The 27,719-nt window shown below is 45.5% G+C and overlaps 2 protein-coding genes across 5 annotated transcripts in view; both read right to left on the bottom strand.

Annotated features, from left to right (window-relative positions):
- Positions 1 to 4,969, bottom strand: part of LOC117439265 (chemokine-like protein TAFA-2) — a 145,516-nt gene extending 140,547 nt beyond the window's left edge. For both annotated transcript variants that reach the window (XM_034075123.2, XM_034075121.1), the window contains exon 1: positions 4,610 to 4,969. The gene's annotated coding sequence lies outside the window, so the exon portion shown is untranslated. The remainder of the gene's footprint in view (positions 1 to 4,609) is intronic.
- A 699-nt stretch (positions 4,970 to 5,668) lies between these two features.
- etv6 (ETS variant transcription factor 6) overlaps positions 5,669 to 27,719 on the bottom strand; it is a 45,726-nt gene continuing 23,675 nt past the window's right edge. For all 3 annotated transcript variants that reach the window (XM_034074800.2, XM_034074801.2, XM_071201774.1), the window contains 6 exons: positions 20,197 to 20,361; positions 12,366 to 12,500; positions 8,780 to 9,361; positions 8,513 to 8,655; positions 7,576 to 7,676; positions 5,669 to 6,191 (listed from right to left, as the gene is read on the bottom strand). In XM_034074800.2, coding sequence (XP_033930691.1) covers positions 6,089 to 6,191; positions 7,576 to 7,676; positions 8,513 to 8,655; positions 8,780 to 9,361; positions 12,366 to 12,500; positions 20,197 to 20,361 — 1,229 coding nt within the window. In that variant the 3' untranslated portion in view covers positions 5,669 to 6,088. The remainder of the gene's footprint in view (positions 6,192 to 7,575; positions 7,677 to 8,512; positions 8,656 to 8,779; positions 9,362 to 12,365; positions 12,501 to 20,196; positions 20,362 to 27,719) is intronic.

Here is a 27,719-nt window from a genome sequence, read left to right as displayed (position 1 = left end):
GCCAGAGACACTCAGAGAACACTAAATATTCTGCCACACTGACTCTGAACTCCTGTGCTGTGGATAATGCTTGTTAGAGGGAATGTTAGTATACTGCCCTCAGTATGAAGCAGAAGCTCTGTGCTGAGTGCCACAGGCGGTGAAAGGAAAAGCGTGTTTAGAAGCCAGCCTCGCCCTCTTATCATCATGTTGCTGCATTAGCCTAAAGGCTACTTAGAATGACTTGTTGTAGGTTGACTTAGCAAAGTCTTTTCTTAAGATGCTCTGTGTCCCAGCAACACGTCTTCGCCCTCTTCCTTAGTGCACGTCTGTAGGAGCTGTGTAGCGTGTGTGTCGGCCTGTGTGGTTGTAGAATTACAGCACCGTGAATCTCCCATCTGGGATTAATAAAGATTGATCTTAATCATATAAAACAGCAGCTGACAATCGCCTCAGTCAGATGAACAATAAGTATCATCTAGAGACAGTTTCTCATTTCATCATCTATAACTGGACTCTTCGTCACAAAGTACGTTTCACATTAATATGCCATTCCTTGCACACTTAACGTATTTCAAATCTGATTAAATTGTGTTGGCTGTCATTTATTTGTCAGATCTGTTAGATGTATCTTTCACGGCAACTTCTTATTTCTGTTTTATTTTATATTCTGAGATGTTTATATGTTATGTTTCTTTATTTTTTAAATGATGTGCACTGTCTTGTTTTAACATCCTGCTGTAACCAACATGTGGGATCATAAAGCATATCGTATCTATGACTTCCTAAATGAACTAGGTCGTAACTATTGTGTTTGAATCCTGTTTCTCACTCCTGGGTTCTGAGGGTTGTGCTGACAAAGCATGACATGACATCATGATGCATGTGTGTGTGTGTGTGTGTGTGTGTGTGTGTGTGTGTGTGTGTGTGTGTGTGTGTGTGTGTGTGTGTGTGTGTGTGTGTGTGTGTGTGTGTGTGTGTGTGTGTGTGTGTGTGTGTGTGTGTGTGTGTGTGTGTGTGTGTGTGTGTGTGTGTGTGTGTGTGTGTGTGTGTGTGTGTGTGTGTGAGAGGCACCTGAACAAACTGTAATGACTTGTGAACTTTGCCGGGCTCAGTTCTGTTGTGGTTCTGAGTGCTGAGAGCGGGTAAACAGGATATTGAGTCCCAGATGTGTTCGGCTCACATCATGAAAGAACTGACGGCCCACAGCTCCCATCGAAATGAGATGGAGAGGAGGGAGGGAGGGAGGGTGGGTGGGGGGAGAGGGAAGAGAGATGTTTCTGCGAAGTGTGTGTTGGTGTGTTCGACGGCTTTTGGGGACTGGACGTATCCTCCGTGACGGCGCATGGCCACACAGGGAGAAGCTGCAGGAGAGATAACACGGGGGGGGGGGGGGGTGGGGGGGGGGGGGTGGGGGGGGGGGTAATCCCTCTCAGTGTGTTATCCACACTGGAAACACTGAACTGTGTAATTGTATGTGAACAGATTTCACATAACTGTATCATGTCAGTTGAAAGTTGAACCTCGTTTCTTTTTCAACTTGTATTAATGATTTTTTCAGTGCAGCTTCTCTCCTGTTCTCTCGTCTCCTTTCCTTCCCTCTGCATTCAAACAGTATCCCAGCTGACTGAAGTGTGGAAGACGGTGCAGTACAGCGTGATCACGCACTACGCAGACTGGGGTGTCCCTGCAGAGGAGGATTCTGAGACAGCAAGACATGTAGACCTCCAAAGCAGAACTCCATGGCACCGGACACCCCCCCACTCCCACTGCTCCCACTGCTCCTGGTACCAGGATGGGTTAAAAGCAGAGCACACATATCACTGTGTGTGCTGTGTGCTCTGCATGTGTGACCATTGACGAGGGTTTCATCCCTCCCATTCTATCTATGTATGTGTTTCTATTGGTGGAGTGTGTGTTATGGATGTGTGTGTGACTTTCATAGATTCAGATTCTGTTGAATTAGGGCCGTACAGAGTATTTTGTTGGTTTGAACTTCATTTCTAACATTCACATTTTAATTAACATTAGATTCTATTAAATAGATCTGTGTACCTGCTACTATGCGACACGAACACAATGCCTCAGCACATCGCTGCAGATCAATGCGAGGCAGCCGGAGAGCGAGGTCATGTGACCCTTGGGAGAAAAGGTGACATTGGCTGACCAGACAGCCGGCACCAGGTCTCCCAGCTGGAGCCGGGGGAGGTCTGGCCTGATCGTGAATGGTGGGGGAACTAAAGCTTCAGTTCTGAGCCGGGTGAGTCTGAGTCCTGATTCACCGGATCATTAACCCGGCTCCTAGCAATGAGCTGGTCGTGACGAGTCTCCCCTCTCCATCAACCCGAGTCCTTTGAGTCACCTGGTGTGACGTACAAATTAAAACTATAACTTGCGTCACTCGCTACTCTCCTGATAACATGTAAAATCACATCACAACGTACCCCAGTCCATCTGCCTAGCCGTTAGCGAGTAGGATAGCTGCCAGAAGTGATCGTTTGGCTCAGGGGACGCGGATCAGTGACACTTCCTGCAGACTCGTGCGGACGCAGAGCCGTAACCGTAGCAGATCCAGGCAGACTCATCCTGCACGAGGCAACAGCAGACTCAGATTCGAAAATCCTGACTCACTGAATCAAGGGACCTTCCTTCACTTCCTGCAGACTCGTGGCGCATACTTGCCAACCCTCCCGATTTTCGCGGGAGACTCCCAATTGCATTGCCCTCTCCCGGTTTCCTCCCTTCCCTGTGTCCGGAAAGGGATCCGGATTTGCCATCTCTAGTGATTGCCTACCATATCATGTGTTATGGCGAGGGATGTGTTTGCATGGTAACGCCACACGATGAAACCTCAGATTTGACTTGGAGCTGTTCAGGGCCGCAGTGTTAACCATCGTGTGACGGTTGGCAGCGCTCGGAGTATGTCAGTTGGAGTTGTGACATCATCATGTTGCTACAGTCCAGTGTGTGTGCGCGTGTTGTAATGTGTGTTTCAGTGCCTTCGCCCGTCGTTTTCCCAATGGTTGTGTGTGTGTTTGGCATGTTGTCACTCGCTCTTCACCCTAATTCAATAATATATCATTTCCAAGCATGCATTGCTTTCATACTATATTTAAGTTCTTAGCAGTTCTGATCTTAAATCATAATTAAAGGTTCTAATTATGCAGAAAACATGTCCCGAGTGACTGATATTACAACCAGCTTTTCTAACCAGGGTTTAAGCTTGTTATGTACAGTACTCCGGGCCTCTCAAGGTTCACAGGATATGTCGGAGGGCTCATGAGAGGACACACATATCATATACACATTAAAATGAGATCTGAACTATTTGATTTGTCTCACTGAGGGGCCACGGTTCTCTGTGGAAGTGATTCTTTTATTAAACAAGACCATGCAACACTATATCTTAAAACGAGGACACATGTTTTATGCCAGTATCAAGTTCAATTTCATCTGCAGCGGGCAGGAACACACAATCACTAGACACCTGTCACACCTAAACACACACACACACACACACACACATACACACACACACACACACACACACACACACAGCCAGTACAAATGTACAATTATTCATTATAAGTAAAAACCTGAGTCCCGGTCAATATGATGTCAACATGAATGGGAACTAAATATCTTCTTATTTTCTGTATAATGGGAAAATAATGAAAGTCTTTGTAACATTTTAGCTAATCTTAAAAACAAAACTATGGAAGACGATTGTGGCCAGACATAAGGGGGGAAATAAATCAGAGAGGGAAGTTTTTATCTTTTTACATCTCTTGTTTTTGTGGCCTTAAGAGAATACATTTGAAATATAGATATGTTGAACTTTCAGTATTGAAAATAAATAAAACTATTATATTCACCGCATATACACTTTGACCTCTGTTGGACACATTTTAACTTTATTCTCAAAATGCAAAAAAACTTCTCTCAAAATGTTTGAGTTGAACCACCGCGTGGCAGGGGAAAGAGGAGGAAGCTAATGTGACGAAGAAGAGTCCTCCTCAGAGTTCATCCTCAGAGGTCAAATCCACCCTGAATATGACCGGAGAACACTTCCTGACAGCAGTCTGCTACTCACTGTACTTCTGCTGAGTTGAATCAAAAGAGAGATATTTGAATCCAGAACACCAGTGGGTGTTTATCTAACGTCCAAGGACTTCATTAAAACAGTCGGAGGACTAATAAAGTCCATTTAACTGGTTGTCTTACTGAAAAACTGTCCTTAACTTAAGCGAACTAAAATACTGTTGGTGTCACACAGGATGATGGATGGTGATGTTTCTAAGAGGGGAAGCTTAGCACATTTATAAACCATGATATCAAGTAAAGTCTGAAATCACCTGAGACTGCAGCTGTCTGTCAGTGGGAGAGTGCATTTATATGTAATAAGTTCAACTGTTTTAATAACAATCCGTTACAACAAAAATGAACAATATATGTGTGCTTCACCCAGGTGAATTTGAGTGACAGAGCGAAATCTGCTCTAATTGTCAGGTGTTACCCTCCAGATGGAGACTGATGCGCTGAGAAATAAAGCACGTGCAAGGAATGAGTTTCTTTCAGGAACTCCTAACAGAGAATACCCTCGCGCCGGGGTCGCGTGCATGTCTCTTACCTGTAATTGTCCCACTCCCGTCCCGCACCTGAACTTCTCTCACAGCATCGGGGGGGCTGCTACAATCCACGGGGGTCCGGGAGACATTTGGTCCTGGATTTGTGGGGAAATTCGGGAGTGGTGCCTCTTTCTTTGAGGAGGAAATCAAAGGGCTCTGTCAGAATCAGACACGAGAAACAGCGTGGACATGTCCGCAGGTCTCGTGCATCCACACCTCGCGCCTGTCTACCGGTGTGTCCCCCAACAGCTGCTGACTCTCTGTACCTCAGCTTCAGTGTGTGGTCAGCCGGAGATGAAATATTAATGTCTCAGAGACGCTCCTCTCTGTGCAGCGCGCGCTCCGCCGCCTCGCTCCGTCTGCCCGCCCAAGTCTCGCGCGCTAACTTTATGAGACTCCGGAGCGCAGCGCCGCTACGCAGTCGCTCCCGCCTTAAAGTAATCTGATTACTGTCAAGGACTCCTGTGAGTTAGGGTATAACATGTTTTCACAAGGACTGACACTGACACAAATTGGCGTTGTTTCCGTTATCCCCTGCAAATGAATGAAGATCAATCATAATGACAGTTGATATGATAAAGAGAATACACAAAAACGAGTGATGTTATGGTGTTCACAAACTACATAATCATAAGACTTTAAGGCTCTGTTTTAAGAAAAAATAAATAAATCACAAAACACAATAATACCAGAGACAAAATCCATCATTCAGGAAGTGGTACCGCAACATGTTGTATTAAAGTCCAGCTGCTGGGATACAATCAGTGAATTATTTATCTGAAATTGCAATTAAGTGATCATTTGACATAGGATGAGCAATTCTACCTGAAGCAAGTCATTCCCAAAATGACTTGTTTACATCTTCCAGTGTTTACAGCAGCAGCATGATGATGACAGCAGACTCCTCTCACTGACAGTGCAGTACTGCCTCCCTGTGGACACTTCCGGTATTACACCAGCCTGTTCCTGACACCTTCCTGCAGAGGAACAGGACACACTGGAAAAGGGTGGTCATTACCCTTCAGTAACATTTAAACATACTCCACTCTAAGAGAACATAGTTTAATCAAAAATGTTTATTCCATTGTGAAAACATTCCTGTCACACACGCACACACCCAATTGTATTTTTACAAACAGCAACAATTCCTTTATAATGCAGGTGAGGAGACATTAAAATCATCAAAGTGACAGAAGCTCAGTGATTGGCTTTTGCAGTTCATTTGGAAATAAAGGGGAACACGTAGAAAGTCTCTCAGCTCTGTCCATCAGGAAATCACAACACATGATGCCCTTTTATTTATTAACTCTGGAAAATATTCTCCTAAGGCAATGAAGAGAAACAGTTGAGTCTTTCTGAGTGTGACTGATAGAGCGAGCGTCCATGCGCTGCAGGTTCAGCTGCGATTGTTCACGCTGCTTCTGAAAGGCATCAGCGGCTGTAGTAGTAATAAGTTCATAAACTCCATTTCCCAGAGTTCCTCAGCACTCCTCTTTGATGTAGATTTGTTCGTCTGTGTCTGACTCCAGGTGCTCCAGCCGCTCCGTCTGTCCGTTCATGATCTCATCGGGGGTCTTCATGAACCTGAGGGACGCCACACAGAAACGACGGCTCATTTATCCACATTGATGCTGTAAACTACAGTGATGCAAACACAGGTATGGTGACAAAAAAGAGAACTATTCGAAGCAGGAAAAAACCAGCGTAATATACCATCTGACAAAGGCCTGTGCTATAATGCTTCAATGAACTGGCTATTCTTTATAATATACTCAGATCAATAGGAGACAGAGATGTTAAGTTATAAATCAAGGGTTTTTATTATTATTTACAGCAGGGGTGGGGAACCTTTTTCCTTTCAATGTTTACAACATCCTCCGAGGGCCGTACAAATGATTGAACTCAACCTCTGCTTAAAAAAATTAAAATCACAGCCCATTCATTTGGCCTTTATTTCATGCTGTGCAAATAAAAAGCAACCTCTTAATCCAGATATCTCACCATGACTCACGCATGCATGCATGTGCACGGTGTGGCATGACCACCAAAACAGAAAGATATGGACACAAGATGTGTGCAAATGTATTTAGTATCCTATCCATGTGAACATGATTTAAGTGGGGAGGGGACCTAACCTCCTCTAGGGGGGTCCGGGGGCATGCTCCCCCGGGAAGATATTGACATATTGAAGTTAAAAGTATCAATCTGGTGCACTTTGAGAGCAACATGAGATCTATGGATACATCTCTCAACACCCATATGAAACAGAACTGGAAGCAGATTTTTCTTTTTGGATATTTTACAAATCACTCCCCTTTTAAACTCTATTCTTGTTATTTTTAACAACTTTTTTGTTACTGTCATATAGTATTTTATACCTGTTTTTCATTTAGTCTCATTAATAACTATAATGATCATATCAAGGTGTGCCTTAACCTCACTGAGCTGAGGTTATTTGAGCCTCTCAGGAGAGAGCTCTCTTCCACCTGGTTGTAGAAAAGCTCTTTAAATTCGTTAGCATAGCTAGCTAACCAGATGCTAATAACAACAGATCGCCACTGTGCTTACAACTAAAGACACAGCCACGCAAACACTGCGGCATGTGTACGGCTCCTTATGGGTACTGCAATATTTGAAGAGCTGGAGCGGCGTTCCGGTGCTCTCCGTCAGCACTCCTTTCAGACGAGACATATACCATTATGCTCGTGTTGTGTCCTTGGCCAGGAAAAACAGGCACTCGCTTGTTTAATTATTATTATATTATCTAGATTTCTTCTTCTTTTTTGAAGTGAGAAGTTGCCGGACAGACTGACCCCCCCCCCCCCCCCCCAAAACTCTCTTCGGTTCTCCACGAATTACACAAGTCACTCAAATCAGCATTAAAAAAGCGGGAGGCGCCGAAAAGCGACTAATTTGCATCACTGAAACTAGACAAACTGATGATGGTTCCGTCTTTTAGAGGCGTTACCTGAACAGAAGTCTTTGTCCGGGCTCTTTCCTGATGATGTTCAGTTTGTAGTAGTGTCTCAGTGCTCGCGACATCTTCTCGTACGTCATGTTGGTCCTGTTCTGTTAGGGGGAAGACAACAACAGTGTTTAATAATATTAATAATGAGATGCAAAATTCGATTTTTCTTAATGAGCTTTCTGTCATTTAAAGCTGTCACATGGTAGATCAATTCTGCTCACCCAGAAATACCTCCTAACCTGCAGTGATACTCATCAGTCAGTCTTTTCTCTACAACTATGAGAAAGGGTAGCACTGGGTGCTAGATCAAAATACATGTAACCTCTTTCCAGAGACCAGTTACCTAAGATATTTGCTTTCTGCGCATTGATGTGGTAGAAAGACAATAATTTGTACATAAACTGCTCCCAACAATGTCTGTGCAATATGTTGAATAACAGGGTCATGGCTTCTGAAGCCATCTGACTCCATTATATTAGAGAGGAGTCAATATCTCCACCACGAGTCGCTTCACACCAAAACAACCTAGATACATGAAAACTATTTGTTGTTTATTTTGGGGTGAACTGTCCGTTAAATATAGGACAGTTTGATCAGTGCAGCCTTCTATTACGGTTAAAGTCATTTTGAAGTGTGTTCTACCGATACTAGTTTCAACAAATTCCCAAAAAAGCAACGTCACAGTCTTCTTCCAAGGTGTTTCTCAGGAAGACTTACATCATGACGGCGATAATAAAAGCCATATCTTGTTCAGCTCAAGCATACAGTCTGTGCTCCTGTCAATGCATGGCCTCATCCAGTGGCAACATTCATATTATATTATTATATATATTATACGGCTCTGTGTGTGTGTGTGTGTGTGTGTGTGTGTGTGTGTGTGCGCGTGCGTGCGTGCGTGCGTGCGTGCGTGTGTGTGTGTGTGTGTGTGTGTGTGTACCTTGTGGTTCCCCCACAGCCTGGCAAGGCCATTGGGGTCCATGATGCGGAACACCTTGCTCTCTGTGTCCTCCCAGCGGATGTAGTTCTCGTACCGGCTGTTTGACAGGAGCTGGTAGACGTAGTCCCACAGCAGCCTGCAGTCTGAGGACACACAACGTCTTTACCCACCATGCTTTGCGGTAAGTGATAAGTGAATGGGGTCTGAAGTGTCTCCTCACATGTGTCTGGAGAAACAGTAGCTTTGACCTTTGACGGTAAATCTCACCTGCGATGCGTCCGATGGGGATCTGCTGCTCCTCGGGGGGGGACACGGGCATGATGACGTGGTTCCTGTAGAGCGCCTCCTCCTGCAGGAGCTGCTGCTGGGACAGAGACATCTGAGGGTGGAGGCTGTGCCCCTTGAGCTCCCGCCCGTTCTCCAGCGCCGCATGAGACGGGGGTCCGCGGCTGTGCCTGAAGTCCATGGCGCCCCCCCCGCCGCTCCTGCTGGGGCTTAGCAGCAGGGGGTTCATGATGGCGCTGGGAATGAGCTGGATGACGCGAGGAGGGCCCGCCTCCTGGCCCCCGGGGCTGCCTGGGCAGGAGTCTCGGGGCGTGACGCAGCGGCCGTTGGGGGCAGCGGGGGACACTGACAGGGGGTACATCTCCTCCTGGGGGTGGTGGTTGCTGTCGGGCAGCTGAGAGAAGGTCTGCAGGTGGTCATCTGTGGCTGTGCGGGGGGGGTGGGGCTCCGGAGGGGACCGCCTGGGAGTCTGAAGGTGGGGGGAGCGTGCGCGGTGGCGCAGCTCGATGGTTGGGGGGTGCTGGGGGAGGGGCTCTGAGCCACGAGGCGGCCGTCGTACCGTGTCTGAGGAGAACATCACAACACGAGGTTACCACAGCAGCAGCTCACACACTGACAGTCAGTGGTGAAGAGTTTCTGTTGAGCAATATTCTTATCCTTGGTTTATTTTATACACAGTCCAAGATTGGTAAAGTGATTCATTACTGTTGTGTATTTCATAATGAGCAGCCTATTGGTACATGAGAAATGCACCAACAAATATAATTTAAAAATAGTTAAAAAGTTAAACGCTAACTCTTTGATGCTTTTACTTTATTTTTTAATTATACATTTTATTTGTGAATGTCGTGTTTGCTTCCTGATTTGTCCGTTGAGTTGATGGTGAATATATAAAGCCATGATGTTTTGTGCCTGGCATTATATTAGACAGTGTGTGATGAAAGAGGAAGGGCAGCAGGAGGCAGCAGAGAGCTGGGCCTTCAGAGTGCTCCAGGTCTGCCTCTGCTTGAACCCAGGTTCAGGTGGCACTCCCCCCCCCTCTGAAAAGACATCCCCCCACCTTCACCGGCTCTCGTCTTCTTTTCAGTGAAATTAACTCAATGTTTTTTTTATTTTGGACGTCACCTCTGCTCTAGGAAATGATGTGTGTGTGTGTGTGTAGTTTCTCTGTGTTTGCTCTGCAGGTGTGCCCACAGCGATCACATGCTGGCTGTCAGCAGTGGTGGAATGTTACTAAGTACATTTACTCAAGTACTGTGCATAAGTACAAATGTAGGTACTTTCACATTATGCTACTTTATATTTTTATTCCACCACATTTTGTAGGCAAATATTCCCTACTTTAACCAAGAGCAACATTGAAGTAATGAAGACATTGATTTATCAATACTTATAGTAACATAATGTCAAATGTATGATTAAATGGATCACGGTGCTTATTAAGCATTTTACAACATATACCATAACATGCAAAGTGCTTTTCTTTTACGTTCAACACTATAATAATCAAAAGGAGAAATATGAACGTTACTTTATCACTGATAACATAAAGTCAACATTTCACAGAGTTTACTGAGCTGTGTGGGGTTTCTCAAACCTTTGGGGATGTTGAACAATACGTTTCACTTTACATGACATGTCACCTGTTAGACGCTTTTATCCAAAGCGACTCACACACTCAATACTGTGGACAATCCCCACAGGAGCAACTTGGGGTGAAGTGTCTCAGGGACACAACGACATGCTGACTGCAGCGGGGTTTGAACCTGTGCTCCCCTGATCCCAACACCAAGGCGCTATCCACTGCGCCACACGCCTCCCACTTTACTTTTTTATTTCAGTTCCCTCCTAATGAAGATAATATGTTTCTCTTGTCCACGTTCATAAAGCATATCAACACCATCAGAGCACGGTGCAGAGTCTCTCGATGTCTTCCAGTAGTCCTCTGTACAGAGAACTGTAGTTTCCTCCCAGCAGACGCACACTAAGAACATCCTCTGGTGCCTCATTCATACGTCTGATAGTGTCAGTGCAGTCAGGTTCTCTTGAAGCCCGGTTGTCTTTTCCTAAGTCCTTGTGAATTCTCCTATCCACTATTCCTTAACCCTGTGACGTTTCACACAGAGGTCAAGGAATAGTGGATAGGGAAAGACGATAGGAGCTGAGCCTGGGTGTCACTAATACTCTGCAGGTTAGTGTGAGAACCGGATCACATCATCTGTGGAGAGTTTCAGGAAGGGTTCTGGGTTGAGTTGGCACTGTTGTACCCGTCTGCAGAGAGGCACTCAAAGCATGAAGACGGCAGTGAGAACTAGTTGTGGAGCTGCTTTAAGCAGCGCTGCACTTCCTCGTGGAGCAGGTTTTACTGCCAACAGGCGGAGATACTGCTCAACCCATCAGATGGTTGATGTGTCATGTTTCCTCACACCCCAACAACCCACTGGGCATTGTCTTTACTTCCTTGAACGTAATGTTTCATTTACCATGTACCTTCATTAAAAGTCTTGTTGTTCCTTATCTCCACCTTTCCACAAGTGGTTCAAAAAGAAGCCGTGTGCAGTTCCTATGGACGTCTGCAGAACATTCAACCTTATCTCTGGTATTACAATTGCTATTATTATAAATGCTCACATACAATTTGATTCATTATAAACATGTAATTACAATGTTGAACAAGTGACTGATGTCTATGGAATGATGTAAGACGATATCTGCTATCAGATGATCAATTGGCCTCGCTATAGCTGGCTCATGTTACTCTGAGCAGCATCACTGCTCCACATTTACCAAACTAAAAACTATAGTTAACTCAACTATAACGAAGCTGATATGAATCTAACAGTGTCTGCTATTACGAAGAAGGAAGCGTACTTTATATACACTCAGAGGTACACCTGTACGATTAATCAGCTCTGCCATCAATTCTACCTTGAGGAATATATTATATCAAATAATAATCAGATTTCGGAGATATTGTTATGTGTAAATGTAATGATGTGTTTATTATTGAGGGGATGTTTCGCAGTGGTGGGGTACTGGTGGGGTACTGGTGGGGTACTGGAATGCAATCGTTGAGGTGTTTCTTTTAATACTTTTTCAGGCAACGAGTGCTTTTATTCAAGACACAGTGTTGACGGGGAGACGGAGGGAACTGGTCCCAGAGCAGCCTGGAGCCTGTCCTCCGGTCGGGGTCCTAACACCAGACCATGGGCCCCAGCTCGACCAACTGAGCTTTTTCATATTGAGACTACCTTGTGTATATAGACAGGGAGGACACGTTAAAATAACATCAATATCATGGAGCAAACTATAACTCTGAGCTTAAGGTTAGACCTATCAGGGAATTAAAAGCGCTATGAGAGGCATCATAACTGTATGTACTTTAAGAGCATACTCAAGACACACCTTTTTAATGTGGCTTTAACTGAAGTGTTTTTTATTCTTCATTTCTTGTTTGATGATTTGATTACAACAGTTGTAATGGAATATATTTTTTATAATGATAGATTGTAGAGGCTAATGTAAAAATATGAAATGTATGCATTAGAGCAGCATCTATGGGACTGACCTTCCAGCTTGAGGTGCTGCGAGGCGCCCTCCGGCAGCGAGTGGAAGGAGTTCCCGGGGAAGTATGCGGAGGGGTAGAAGACGTGCGGCTTCCTCTGCTTCAGGATGTGCTGCAGCAGCTCGTACAGGACGTCCCCTGCAGAGGAAAGCTCACAGGTTAGCATCACTAGCATGTAGCTAGAAAATGGAAAGCAGCGTCATCCACAACTTCCCCTTCTTCTGCTCCTGCTTTCCAGGCAGCAGGGGTCTTGAGCAATAATGGAAGAGCCTCTGAGGGACAGACCCACATTGCAGGGTTCTTTACTGGACAGGGCAACATGGCAACACTTTACATTAGAAAAGCATGTCTTAGATAATCCAACACCTGTAGAGCTGAGGCATTGCACAACACTTAGTGGCCAACATGCAGTGGATGTTAACACAGGTAGATGGGCCGTGGCTGTGTATGAGCTGTCCTTGAAGTGTTGGACAGTAGCAGAGCGCAGACAGGAAGTGGAGCCGATGATTAACAGAAGTGTGGCCTCGCTCTCACACACAAACATTTACAAAGTCAACACATAGCCCAGGCACAGAGGCCGTGATCTCACAATAACAAGGAAATGAATCTCATGAAGAAAGTGATGGAACACACACACACACACACCTTTCAGTTCTCACTTCCTTGTCCTGTGGAGTTCCATTATTGGGAAAGATTCCACCTCCTGATGCTTTTTATTATTATATTGTTTTAATTATATATTTATTTTATAGTTTTTTATATTTTATTGTATTTATTCTTTTCGTCTTATGTGTTCATTTTACTGAGAGGGTTAACTGTCATGAACTTTTGGATGATTATTTATTGTACTGTACTTATGTTATTACCATCACTTTTTTGCATTCTTGTTACATTATATTTGTATATGTTGCATGTGTGGAACACGGTTTTAACTTTATTATTTAAAGTTAGCTTTGATTCTGGATTGAAAATGCGAGTGTGAGTCTTCACATGTGTCCAATGGGCTTATGAAATGTTTATCAGTATGAATCACAATTGCTAGGAAATGAGGAAACAGACAAGCTTCCAGTGAGTCAGACTGATCTATGGAACACCTTTCGGCTCTACTTTTCTCATGTGTGAACGTTCTGCTGTGATTTGGCCTGCGACACAGTGAAGTTAAAACATTCCATCAAGTAAACGTTTCATTCTCAGAGCTTCTATAAAGTAAATATGTCTCACAGCAGGGGCTGACGGGAAGTGCGCCCTTACACTCCCCACAAGGAGGAAACAAACGCCAACAGTTTTGCTCTGTTCTGCAAAATGACGCTTTCACTGATGTCACCGACAGAAGAGCCAATAGCATGAACACATCCAAACAGCTGTTAGCTTCAGCTAGCCTCACAGCTTCCTCTCTCCTCACTGTTCAGCTTCCTCTCTCCTCACTGTTCAGCTTCCTCTCTCCTCACTGTTCAGCTTCCTCTCTCCTCACAGCTTCCTCTCTCCTCACTGTTCAGCTTCCTCTCTCCTCACTGTTCAGCTTCCTCTCTCCTCACTGTTCAGCTTCCTCTCTCCTCACTGTTCAGCTTCCTCTCTCCTCACAGCTTCCTCTCTCCTCACTGTTCAGCTTCCTCTCTCCTCAATGTGTTCAGCTTCCTCTCTCCTCACTGTTCAGCTTCCTCTCTCCTCACTGTTCAGCTTCCTCTCTCCTCACAGCTTCCTCTCTCCTCACTGTTCAGCTTCCTCTCTCCTCACTGCTTCCTCTCTCCTCAATGTGTTCAGCTTCCTCTCTCCTCACTGTTCAGCTTCCTCTCTCCTCACAGCTTCCTCTCTCCTCAATGTGTTCAGCTTCCTCTCTCCTCACTGTTCAGCTTCCTCTCTCCTCACAGCTTCCTCTCTCCTCACTGTTCAGCTTCCTCTCTCCTCACTGTTCAGCTTCCTCTCTCCTCACTGTTCAGCTTCCTCTCTCCTCACAGCTTCCTCTCTCCTCAATGTGTTCAGCTTCCTCTCTCCTCACTGTGTTCAGCTTCCTCTCTCCTCACTGTTCAGCTTCCTCTCTCCTCACTGTTCAGCTTCCTCTCTCCTCACTGTTCAGCTTCCTCTCTCATCACAGCTTCCTCTCTCCTCAATGTGTTCAGCTTCCTCTCTTCTCACTGTGTTCAGCTTCCTCTCTCCTCACTGTTCAGCTTCCTCTCTCCTCACAGCTTCCTCTCTCCTCAATGTGTTCAGCTTCCTCTCTCCTCACTGTGTTCAGCTTCCTCTCTCCTCACAGCTTCCTCTCTCCTCAATGTGTTCAGCTTCCTCTCTCCTCACAGCTTCCTCTCTCCTCAATGTGTTCAGCTTCCTCTCTCCTCACTGTGTTCAGCTTCCTCTCTCCTCACTGTTCAGCTTCCTCTCTCCTCACTGTTCAGCTTCCTCTCTCCTCAATGTGTTCAGCTTCCTCTCTCCTCACTGTTCAGCTTCCTCTCTCCTCACAGCTTCCTCTCTCCTCAATGTGTTCAGCTTCCTCTCTCCTCACTGTGTTCAGCTTCCTCTCTCCTCACAGCTTCCTCTCTCCTCACTGTGTTCAGCTTCCTCTCTCCTCACAGCTTCCTCTCTCCTCAATGTGTTCAGCTTCCTCTCTCCTCACTGTGTTCAGCTTCCTCTCTCCTCACTGTTCAGCTTCCTCTCTCCTCACTGTTCAGCTTCCTCTCTCCTCAATGTGTTCAGCTTCCTCTCTCCTCACTGTTCAGCTTCCTCTCTCCTCACTGTTCAGCTTCCTCTCTCCTCACTGTGTTCAGCTTCCTCTCTCCTCACTGTTCAGCTTCCTCTCTCCTCACAGCTTCCTCTCTCCTCAATGTGTTCAGCTTCCTCTCTCCTCACTGTGTTCAGCTTCCTCTCTCCTCACTGTTCAGCTTCCTCTCTCCTCACAGCTTCCTCTCTCCTCAATGTGTTCAGCTTCCTCTCTCCTCACTGTGTTCAGCTTCCTCTCTCCTCACTGTTCAGCTTCCTCTCTCCTCACAGCTTCCTCTCTCCTCAATGTGTTCAGCTTCCTCTCTCCTCACTGTGTTCAGCTTCCTCTCTCCTCACTGTTCAGCTTCCTCTCTCCTGCTTTCTCTCTCCTCACTGTGTTCAGCTTCCTCTCTCCTCACAGCTTCCACTCTCCTCTCTGTGTTCAGCTTCCTCTCTCCTCACAGTGTTCATCTTCCTCTCTCCTCAGCTTCCTCTCTCCTCACTGTGTTCAGCTTCCTCTCTCCTCGGTGTTCAGATTCCTCTCTCCTCTCTGTGTTCAGCTTCCTCTCTCCTTAGCTTCCTCTCTCCTCACAGTGTTCATCTTCCTATCTCCTCACTGTGTTCAGATTCCTCTCTCCTCAGTGTGTTCAGCTTCCCCTCTCCTCACTGTGTTCAGCTTCCTCTCTCCTCACTGTGTTCAGCTTCCTCTCTCCTCACTGTGTTCAGCTTCCTCTCTCCTCACTGTGTTCAGCTTTCTCTCTCCTCACTGTGTTCAGCTTCCTCTCTCCTCAGCTTCCTCTCTCCTCACTGTGTTCAGCTTCCTCTCTCCTCACTGTTCAGCTTCCTCTCTCCTCACTGTTCAGCTTCCTCTCTCCTCACTGTGTTCAGCTTCCTCTCTCCTCACTGTTCAGCTTCCTCTCTCCTCACAGCTTCCTCTCTCCTCAATGTGTTCAGCTTCCTCTCTCCTCACTGTGTTCAGCTTCCTCTCTCCTCACTGTTCAGCTTCCTCTCTCCTCACAGCTTCCTCTCTCCTCAATGTGTTCAGCTTCCTCTCTCCTCACTGTGTTCAGCTTCCTCTCTCCTCACTGTTCAGCTTCCTCTCTCCTCACAGCTTCCTCTCTCCTCAATGTGTTCAGCTTCCTCTCTCCTCACTGTGTTCAGCTTCCTCGATCCTCACTGTTCAGCTTCCTCTCTCCTGCTTTCTCTCTCCTCACTGTGTTCAGCTTCCTCTCTCCTCACAGCTTCCACTCTCCTCTCTGTGTTCAGCTTCCTCTCTCCTCACAGTGTTCATCTTCCTCTCTCCTCATCTTCCTCTCTCCTCACTGTGTTCAGCTTCCTCTCTCCTCACTGTGTTCAGCTTCCTCTCTCCTCGGTGTTCAGATTCCTCTCTCCTCTCTGTGTTCAGCTTCCTCTCTCCTTAGCTTCCTCTCTCCTCACAGTGTTCATCTTCCTATCTCCTCACTGTGTTCAGATTCCTCTCTCCTCAGTGTGTTCAGCTTCCCCTCTCCTCACTGTGTTCAGCTTCCTCTCTCCTCACTGTGTTCAGCTTCCTCTCTCCTCACTGTGTTCAGCTTCCTCTCTCCTCACTGTGTTCAGCTTTCTCTCTCCTCACTGTGTTCAGCTTCCTCTCTCCTCAGCTTCCTCTCTCCTCACTGTGTTCAGCTTCCTCTCTCCTCACTGTGTTCAGCTTCCTCTCTCCTTAGCTTCCTCTCTCCTCACAGTGTTCATCTTCCTATCTCCTCACTGTGTTCAGATTCCTCTCTCCTCACTGTGTTCAGCTTCCTCTCTCCTCTCTGTGTTCAGCTTCCTCTCTCCATAGCTTCCTCTCTCCTCACTGTGTTCAGCTTCCTCTCTCCTCACTGTGTTCAGCTTTCTCTCTCCTCACTGTGTTCAGCTTCCTCTCTCCTCGGTGTTCAGCTTCCTCTCTCCTCTCAGCTTCCACTCTCCTCTCTGTGTTCAGCTTCCTCTCTCCTCACAGTGTTCATCTTCCTCTCTCCTCAGCTTCCTCTCTCCTCACTGTGTTCAGCTTCCTCTCTCCTCACTGTGTTCAGCTTCCTCTCTCCTTAGCTTCCTCTCTCCTCACAGTGTTCATCTTCCTATCTCCTCACTGTGTTCAGATTCCTCTCTCCTCACTGTGTTCAGCTTCCTCTCTCCTCTCTGTGTTCAGCTTCCTCTCTCCATAGCTTCCTCTCTCCTCACTGTGTTCAGCTTCCTCTCTCCTCACTGTGTTCAGCTTTCTCTCTCCTCACTGTGTTCAGCTTCCTCTCTCCTCGGTGTTCAGCTTCCTCTCTCCTCTCTGTGTTCAGCTTCCTCTCTCCTTAGCTTCCTCTCTCCTCACTGTGTTCATCTTCCTCTCTCCTCACTGTGTTCAGCTTCCTCTCTCCTCACTGTGTTCAGCTTCCTCTCTCCTCGGTGTTCAGCTTCCTCTCTCCTCTCTGTGTTCAGCTTCCTCTCTCCTCACTGTGTTCAGCTTCCTCTCTCCTCAGCTTCCTCTCTCCTCACTGTGTTCAGCTTCCTCTCTCCTCACTGTGTTCAGCTTCCTCTCTCCTCGGTGTTCAGCTTCCTCTCTCCTCACTGTGTTCAGCTTTCTCTCTCCTCACTGTGTTCAGCTTCCTCTCTCCTCACTGTGTTCAGCTTCCTCTCTCCTCACTGTGTTCAGCTTCCTCTCTCCTCACTGTGTTCAGCTTCCTCTCTCCTCACAGTGTTCAGCTTCCTCTCTCCTTAGCTTCCTCTCTCCTTAGCTTCCTCTCTCCTCAGCTTCAGGACATCACTGTGCCTGAGCTTCTACAGGTGCTGATGCATTGTACCACCAAATGCTCTGTTTGACATCATGACGAGTGAAGACAGATACTAAGAGATGTGATGGTGTGTCCCCACAGAGAGCTGCAGCAGGATGTGAACTACAGAGCTGGGATGGAAACAGCAGCAGCTGACAGCTGGACACATCATCCTCACAACATCATGTTAACTCACTTCCTGTTTACTTCCCATTTCAGGGAGGATTTAAAATGACTTAAACGTTTCATTGTATTATATAAATACAAATGCATTATCAAATAAATAAGTAAATAGATGTTGGTAAGAAACTGCAATATATATTTCTTTAGATAAAAGGTCTTCCAGTTTGCTAAAATGAAGAGCAGCAGAAAGCTCCGCTATCACAGTGAAATCGGTTGCATTAATAAAGTCATAGAAAAAGATTAATGATTAATATATTGATAATTGAGCAACATTGATGTTTGCATCATGTATGCATTACTTTTGTTATGTGTTCCGTTGAGCTTTTATGTCGTGTTTTATTTCTCTGGTTTCATTATTTATTCTATACTAATTAGTAGGGATGCTCCGATCGATCGGCCGCCGATCGTCATCGGCCGATATTCACTCTCGGCCGATCGATCGGTGCTCTATAAAGGCTGATCAGGAGAGCCTGACACTTTTCTCTGTGTGCGGCAAAACAAGCTCGCCAAAATAGCTTCACCAGTCTGGCAGTATTTTAAGGTGTCCGAAAAAGACAGTAAAATAGCGGTATATGCAACGTGTGTGAAGCAGAAATCCTGCAGCTCCGCCTGACGGACCGGTGAGCGGAGCGAAACACACACTAAGAATTAGACCTAACACACTTAGCTGTTTTATCTACCTCTGGGACAAACTAAACTAATTATAAATATATTTATTCTTCACTGTCGGTTCACTCATTACTGGATCAGTGAGCTGCATGAGATACTGACAGGCTGTCAGGAGAGGGAGAGAGGGGGGGAGAGAGGCTCCGCTCATTTCTCCCGTGTTATTCTCCAAAGTGAATGTTCACTTGAATAATGTACTTCATCTGAATGTAATAATGATGTTGGTTGTTGTTTGTGGAAGCTCCAGTGAATGAGCCCCATGAACTGAGTTTTAAGCATCACTTTAAGTGGAAGATCTCCATAGGCCCCGCCCACTCGATCGGATCGGCCAATACTGATTCCGGCGATCGGCCCCAAAATTGGCGATCGGAGCGTCCCTACTAATTATATCAGCGTTTTTATCATTTATTTCACTTTTTTTGTTTACACTTAACTGATGATCATTATGACCTTTAACAATCATTCGTGAAAAACTCTTAATTGTACTTGATTATCTCAAAAGGTGCAATATAAATAAAGTGTGATTGATTGATTGATTGATTGATTGATTGATTGATTGATTGATTGATTGATTGATTGATTGATTGATTATGCTTTTGTTTGTGGATTCTTTATTTCATCAATTCATCTTTTTGAAAGCATTAATTATATGTTGATTTTTTAATCCTCATTCCCTCGCTGTTTTGGACTGTCAATGACCTCAAGTGCGTAAATCCCATCCTGTGTAGTGTTTATTCAATGTCTATATTGGTATATCACAATGCTGATCACTTTCTCCTATGATGACTATATCAACATCACATCACCCTGAGCCTCACAGCACTGACTTCAGCCCTCACACACTCACACACTGAATCCCGTTTCATTTTAAAAAGGGAATCTAAAACTCTGCAAAGGAAAACACTTAGCCCGTTAGCGTTGCTATGGCTACAGTTGAGGTTGGTTTGTACTTCCTGATCAACCGTCCCCTACTTCCTCCCCTAGCACCCGGCTGTGACAGCTGCCTCCCCCCCTGCACTCTATTGATTTAAAAGGGTGTAGTATTGCTGTAAACACATTGATTTTAAAGCTACATTGGCACAGCTCTTTATGTAGAAATAAACTATAATATTGGCCTCAACTACAAATGGCAAAGCTGATCCGGGGTCAGATGTTTATTCATCCTCGAGGAACCCAAGCTATCATTTCCCAACATCATTTAGTCCTAACAGTCCCAATGTGTCCTTTTTCCCCTCAGAAGAATAAGCTTCTATGTATAAATGCACCACGTGTTTTCAAGTGTTCTTGAATAAGTGTTTCTTTTTTTAACAAAATACTGTAAATTAGATGAAGACTTTTCTTTTTGAACTATATATATCTCACACTGCACTGCAACATTGATTCATGTATTTTATACCTGTGTTGTTCTATCTAGTTGGACAATCTAATGCAACCAATGAGAGTGACTCATTTGTGACGCGTTTTAGGCAGGAGTCATATCTTCATACTGTTCTTGAAGAGGTGGAAAGAGGAAGTACCGGAGTGGGGGGATCGGTAGCGGAAGTCCTCCTTGGTGAGCAGCAGCAGGGCCTTGCCGTTCATCTGGAAGGATCCGCTGGTGATGGGCCGCAGGGCGAACTCCTTCTCCGCCCAGCGCAGCCACTGGGCCACGTCCTCCCTGCTCCAGAACACCGGCTGCAGGCCTGGAGACACAGAGCAGGGGGGTGAGACCACACTACAAAGACTCCAAATCTTGACAAGTATATTTGTCTAACTTCTAGTCAGAATATGTCCCTATACTTGATATAAGACATAATAACTTGGGGCGTAACAATGTAGTGTGAAATAGGTTCTTGTTTTTAGACAATGCATCTTAAGTATCTCTTTAAGTCAAAGACTCTTGAAAGCACCTTGTTTTAAGAATATAATCATATTTGATTTTTGAAAAACATCAGATAACAAAAAGCTTTTGAGCATGTGTGGCTTATTTTTGTAACATCTCCTGATCCTGGTCAAATATAGTTCAAAATAAGTTCTCCCAGCTGATTACTAGATCTGATTTCTCTAAATATCCCATCTTATTTCAAGAAGTCTTACCAAGCTAATTCTCCATCGTTCAATTGGCAGATTATTTTACTTATAACAAGCAAAACCGCTTTTTTAAAATTCTTTTTTAAAATTCTTTCTTTAACTTGTTTTTGGAGCAGCATGTCTTCGAGTGAGGGTTTTAATAAGGAGGTGACGGGGGAAGGAAGGAAGGAAGGAAGAGAAAAAAGGATGAGCTCAGAGGAGAGACGCAGAAGGATGGGGGAGGGTTGAGGTGAGGAAGGAAGGAAAAAAATAAGCAAAGGCAGGAAGGAGGGGAGGGTGAAAGGGAGGGAGGGAAGCGCGGGGGAGGAAGGAAGGAGGCAGAGGCAGTAAAAAGGATATTGAGGAAGTGGAGATAAAAGCCAAAAGGAGTGAGTGATTACGGGAACGTATAAGCAGAGATAAAGGGAGGGGAAAGATGAAGGAGGGGACAGAGTCAGAGAGGGAGAGGAGGGGAGAATAAAAGATGAGGAGATGATAGGTTAAGGGAAGAATACTGAATAAATCAGCAGGATACAAAAAGAAGAAAGTGTGATTTGATTTGATCCATCCTGAACGGTGCTGCTCCCTCTGAACTCCAGAGGACACACTCTGTATTAGTCTGAGCATAAAGGGGTGAAGACACGTGGAGGGAGAGAGCTCTTATTTCCCTTTGTCACCGTGGGAACTGGGTATCCTGCTGACCAACAAGCATGTCAGCTACATTTAAGTGAAAGGATTGTATTTGTTGATCCAATGAGTCCAAGCTGTCCTGCAGTGGTCCGTGTGACATCATCTTTCCACTTTAATGATGTTTGAAATCCTTTAAGTCTGTGTGTTAGCGCATTCATCAACACAAACTCAACTCTATGTCAAATGAAACGGTGTGCTATTAATCCAAGAGGTTTCAGGACTAAGGAATAATCTTATCAGAAAAGCAAGTGTAGTGATACGGCTTACTTCACCCTCTCAGCAAACAGTGAAGGAAGGAGTATCAAACACCAGAGGGTGAGTCAGCAGTTTGCACTTCTAGTTCCTCTCAATATCAATGTGTCTTGGCTTTTGTTCAGGTCTGTGATGAACACAAGCTCAACCCATGAGCTCAATACTCTATGATATCAAGCATGTCAGTAAATAACCCACGTGGGAATGTTGAAGCTTTTGGTTTTTTTAAAAGGCGGAAGAATGAGACTACAAATGCTGTCGGGGACACTTTACTTCTGCTGATTGGACCTACTCATCGAGAAAAGGAAAAGTCGGATTATTTGTTAAAGGTGACATGTCATGCTTTTCAGGTTATTGCCCGTCCCCTTGTGTGTTATGAAGGTTTTTATGCATGTAAACGGTCTGCAGAGTCAAAACCCTCAAAGTGCACCATGTAGGGAGTAAACTCTAAAACAGAAAATATCTCCCCAAAACGCCTCGTTGGAGATACGTCACTGTCCATTTGATTCTTACTCAATATCAAGCCACACTTATTGTTTTTACTTCGGCTGTGACTTTGTGTGTGCTCAGGGTGAGTTTGGCTGTGTTTCGCTGTGTATCGCTAAACAAGGAAATCACACCTCCACGGAGCTCAGCGCATTCACAACGTCCCGACTGGTCCCGACCAATCGGAGCACACTGGGCTCACAGGGAGGGGGGGGGAGCTGCAACAAGCCGTTTAGTGGAGAGAGTGAATACTGCTGAATACACATACTTTACAGAGATGCTGTATGCGAAACCAATGTGAGTTTGGAAAATTGCACAGTATAAATCTATTCTAGTAGACCTCAACGATGGAATTATGATCAGTGGAAATGGCCATGACATGTGACCTTTAAGATCATCTTGCTGAACAAGGCGTATTAATATCATGAACTGTTGTTTGCCACAGAGCACATGTTCTGCATTAGCCGCAGTCACACCCCAGTACTTTTCCCACTTTAGTTCCGATATAGTTCCGAAATGTCGCGTTCACACCAAAAAGAGCCGGAACTAAAATGAGTTAATAATTCAGAACCTTTTTTACCCCCTTTTCCGTCCCTGCAAGAGAGCAGGTACTTTCGTGGGAGAAAAAAGTTCCTATGTCTGATTGGCTGGGCGGATTGCAAACCACGCCCCGTAAAACTCCCATTTTATTATCCTCGCATTAGCATTATTAGCATTATTATTGGCAACACAAAAGAAAACATGGGAGCGGTGGAAATGAGGAGGTGTCGGTGTTCTGGCGATTTACTCGGAAGGCTTCAGTAGAAGCTGCTGGGAGTCCCAGTCTCCAACTCCGGGGACTTCTGGCCTGGGACTTCGGGTGGCAGTATACGCCGTGAAGTGGTTTGCGGCCTGCCAGTAAACCCAAAGCAGAAGAAGAAGAAGTGACGTCAGCGGCTTCATTTGCCTAATCCTCCCCCAGGGACTTATTCCGGTGTGAACGCGATCTGTACTTAGTTCATGAGAACTAAAGAGTTCTCTTGAACTAATTTCTCATGAACCTTTGTGGAAAAAGTACTGCGGTGTGAAAGCGCCAATTGATCCAAAATCCTGTGGAGACATCTCATTGCTTTTGGGATAGGTCCAGGATGATCAAAAGCTCACCTTGTTTGATACCTTTGATCCTATGCGGCTTTCACACTAGCTCCGAGCTAGAGCTTTTCTGGTTCAGCTCCGGTTTCCCTTTTCTGCTCCCGCTCTGCTCCCGCTCTGTTCACACCACCCAGAGCCCGACTGGTGCTGCCGCTGCTGCGTCATGACGTCACCGTTTACATCGCTGATTTGCTCCCCAACAGCATTACGGCGCTCACAACAACAACGGGGAACTGCGTCGGGTCGATGATCGTGTTGCTTTTAATCACACGAAGCCAGATTAAATTGAATAACGACTTCTCCAACCTTATACTTTTCTCCAGAGTGCCGTGGTTCATTGTTTATTAATGTGTTTCTGCAGCATTTACCGACCGCTGCAGTGCTGGCTGCTCTTCCACGGGAGTTTATTCTCCCGTTAGCTCCCGGTTAGCTCACACTGCAGCGGCCGCTCTAAAGTATCCCTGTCCGACTCACACAAGCAGCTGATGCATATCCCCAGTCCCCTTAAAGAGCCTGTGACACGGTTTTCCCCCATCATCCAAACCCATCAATTTGAGTACATATTGTCGCATTGAAAACCGTTACTGAACTGATTTTGGATATTTGTACTTTGATAACCATTAATCTGCCTTCAATGTTGACCATTTTCTGGAGCTTCTCTGGGATTCTTCAAGTCCCGCCAAATGATGGGTGACGTCATTGCGGGCACAGCGCTCCAGCTGCACCGTCCAGGATCCCAGCTTCTGCATGTAAACCTTTATATATATACAGTCAGATGTAAACGCACGACGGCGCACACAGCAGCAAGCTCAGACATGTTGAACGTGTCTGAGAGCTCATATGAGGCTGAAGGATCGGTTTATGTTGTATCTGTTAGAAGTTTAGGAATGAGGTGCGTCAATATGGGCGATCATATGGTCATGTAGCCAGTGGTGGAATGGGACTACAAATCATCCCGGGACTCTCGACCGGCCCACGTCGGTACCGCTAGTAAATTGTCAATGGGGGGAGTGGGGGATGTCAGGGGCGGCGGGTGCTGTAGATAGTAAATGTAAATATGTAAATATTTGTCACTGCATCCTGGTAAAATACAAATATAATGTATAATGTCTGTGTCTTTGACCTTAGCGCTGCTAGCCCTGTACTACGAAGCCAGTTCAACATACCCTGGATATGTTTGAGTAACAAACTAACTAACAACAACAAACTAACAAACGAGATCTCGCTCAGCGGTCCTACGACGCTGGTTATCAACTCGGTAAATCAAGCCAGGGTTTCTCTCTCCAGCTGAGAGCACGTTCACGTCGAAGACACAAGTGGATCTGACTTTAATTACATTTGTCTCGAGTGTTTCGTCAACATAATGTGTTAAATAATACTTCTGCATACAGTCTGTGACACTGTGAGTGTTGCACGGCCAGATGAGGCTGGAGAAGCTGACTCAGATAAGGAAATATATGATATATTATGATATTATATGATCGATGATCTGATTGATGATGTAATATGAATGATAAGTGCGACACGTCGGCGTCTTCTCTGCATACGGCAGTTTAAACTGTATTTCCTTTATCCTGTTATATGACTTGAGAGATTTAAACTCCGCACACTGAGTTGATCTATTTTCTATATACGCCGGAGGCGGGCAGCGTCAGGTAAAAGAAGTTATTTAGCCTTCTCAAACCTGAGCCTCACGCGCCGCCTATGGGGGATGTGCTAGTTACTTATCCGACCAGCCCACTTCGGTACCGGCCCATCGGGATTCGTCCCGATGGCCAGTCTGCCACTGCACCCAGCCCACGTAAACTGTCAACGGGGGGAGCCTCGCTGCGGGGAAACGGTGGACCTAGTGTCCCGATCGGAGTGGGAATAATAATAATAATCCGTGCATTTTATCCATTAATTTCCCCAACATTGTGGTAAAAAAAACACACGTTTAATCCATGTTGTTGGTGTACTACAACTACAAAAAGCATCGGTTTGTTTTCTCATCAGGAAATGCAGACCGGCTCAAACAAACGATTTTTAATCATCATCCTCACGATCATTTAATGTATCATATGTTCGCCGAATTGACATGAAAGCACTAATAAATGTAGTTTCATCCACTTGAGTTTACAACCACAAAAATAATCGATTTGTTTTTATATCACATCCGACGGGAGGAAATTCAGCAGCTCTCACTCCCGATTTTTAATCCTAATGTAATCATCATCTTCACCACGATCATTTATGTTTATGTCGCCGAATTGACATGAAAGCACTGACACATATGAATATACTGTAGTCAACTTCATTAAAACGTTATTAACGTGCCTAAACTCAGTAATTCACCATTTCTCCGCATGACAACACACTTTGTCCGTGTTTGGCTCTCGAAGCGTTCCCGCATTGACGTCACTTCCGGCTTCCCCCAAAACTTCAAAATGAGTGAAGGAATTTCCCCGCGATGTTTGAAATTATTGATATTTAACGGAACGGTATCGCTTTTTCTTTTTTAAACTGACGGTTCGAGATTACTAGTAGCCCAATATTTCATTGCACAACAGTTGTTGGGATGCTGTCACAGGCTCTTTAAGTGAATGTGTGACAGTCTGAATTGACGCTGTTTGGCATCACAACGCTGTTTGTTTTGAAAGTTTCTCTGGTATAAAATGGGTGATGTTGGCATAGCATCCGAAGCTAAACTGACTACTTGCTATTGCTATCCTATTGTGGCATAAACCGTTTTCTACAGGCACATTTTACCAGCGTATTTTTATTATGATTCTACTTGTGATAGTCGGACACGACAACCTGTGCAGCCCATGTATTGATTCCATCCGATAGCTGCTATAAAACAACACGTCTGCCTCTCTCCACAATGATCAATGACAGTGAACGGATGGTCAAAGTAAGGTACAAATAAACAGAATCACACGAAGCCTGGTTAGTGTTGCCTGACTTTATAAAGTGTGTTTATAAGCACTACTGCTGTCATGCCTGCCTACAGCCATGTTCAGGGGAGGTGGGTTTAGTTTCCTGCACGCCTAGACGTAAGAGAGACGTAAGCGACGCCACCTCTTAGCTCCGAAGCTCTTGCCTCTAGACCGACAATCTTTTGGAGCTGGAAGTGAACCGGATTCCGGAGCTAAGAGGTGGCGCCACTGCGGTGTGAACAGGAAAAACCGGCACTTTTCAGGCTCCAGCTCCGAGCCGGAGCTGAAAACGCGTTGGTGTGAAAGGGGCACTAGAGGTTCATTCACAACTACTGAGACTGGGACTGTGATGTTATGACCTAACAGGAAGTATATTTTTAAGCATCACATTAAACATCTTTCAACCCTTATTTATCTCATTAGGCATATCAAAGAAACTGCTGACTCATGGAATAATTTAGCACTCTTAGTGTAAAGATTTACAGCCTGACTCAGACCCGCCCCCCTCTCTCTTTCACACACATACACACACACTCACAGCAGTGTGTGTCTGCGCTCAGAATCCATGACACCCACACGCAGCAGAAGCACTCATTCCTTACTTCTCACTTATCACAGCCTCAAACACTTCCTCTGGGAGTCTGACAGCTGTTATCTCTGGCCGCCAATGTCACTGTTACAGAAGTAATAGGAACACCCTCCCCCCACCCGTCAAACAGAGGAAGTTTCACAGAGTGCAATCGATATCAAATCAAACCCTGTCTAGATTCCCATTCCTCCTCTTCCCTTCTCCTGCTCTGAGCTCAGATAGTGGCCGGGGTGCTGCCGATAAGGCGGGAAAGCTCGGGTTATCTGAAGCACGGCGTACGGCCCGTCAGGCTCCGACCCTCAGCCTGTCAGCAGACGACACCAGAAAGTGTAGGGAACGGGATTAAGGCGTTCCACAACCACAGGAGCTGGTGGAGGGCACATAGGGAACTATATGTCTTTAAAACGTTTGAATATATCTGTGTGGGCATGAATAGATGCTAAAAGTAACCATCAACACGATGTGGTTCCAGTCTTTGAGAGGCGGGGGTGTGGTTTATTGACGTTGTCATGTAGCTTTTCCAATGCTAATCAACCTGAGCTTGTGGGGGAAAGTAAACCGCCCTAATTGTTATTGTCATGAATTCCTTCGGTCAAAATAAAGGTCTGCACGTTACCAATTTCAAATGCTCAACTTATCAGTAGTTAGAGAACACATTGAAATACCTCTCGTAATAACTGGACTTCCTCCTGACCGACTACATGACTGGCTTTCTTTCAGTTTAGAATCAGCAGCTGTACGTTGCTCTCTCGTGGCTGACTGAGAGTGTTGAGAGGGGGGGGGGGGGGCAGCAGTGCAGCCGGGGTCGGGGGGTCATGGCTGCGGTATGCTCTCTCCAGAGCCAGAGAGGTGCTGCTCTGCCAAAACCCCTCCGAGATCCGGTCTGCCGGCCCCAGCCATCTGCACAGAGCCCAGAGGAGGAAGC

Source organism: Pseudochaenichthys georgianus, chromosome 23, assembly GCF_902827115.2.
Source record: "Pseudochaenichthys georgianus chromosome 23, fPseGeo1.2, whole genome shotgun sequence".
Lineage (NCBI taxonomy): Eukaryota > Metazoa > Chordata > Actinopteri > Perciformes > Channichthyidae > Pseudochaenichthys > Pseudochaenichthys georgianus.
This window is presented reverse-complemented; position numbering and strand designations above follow the sequence as displayed.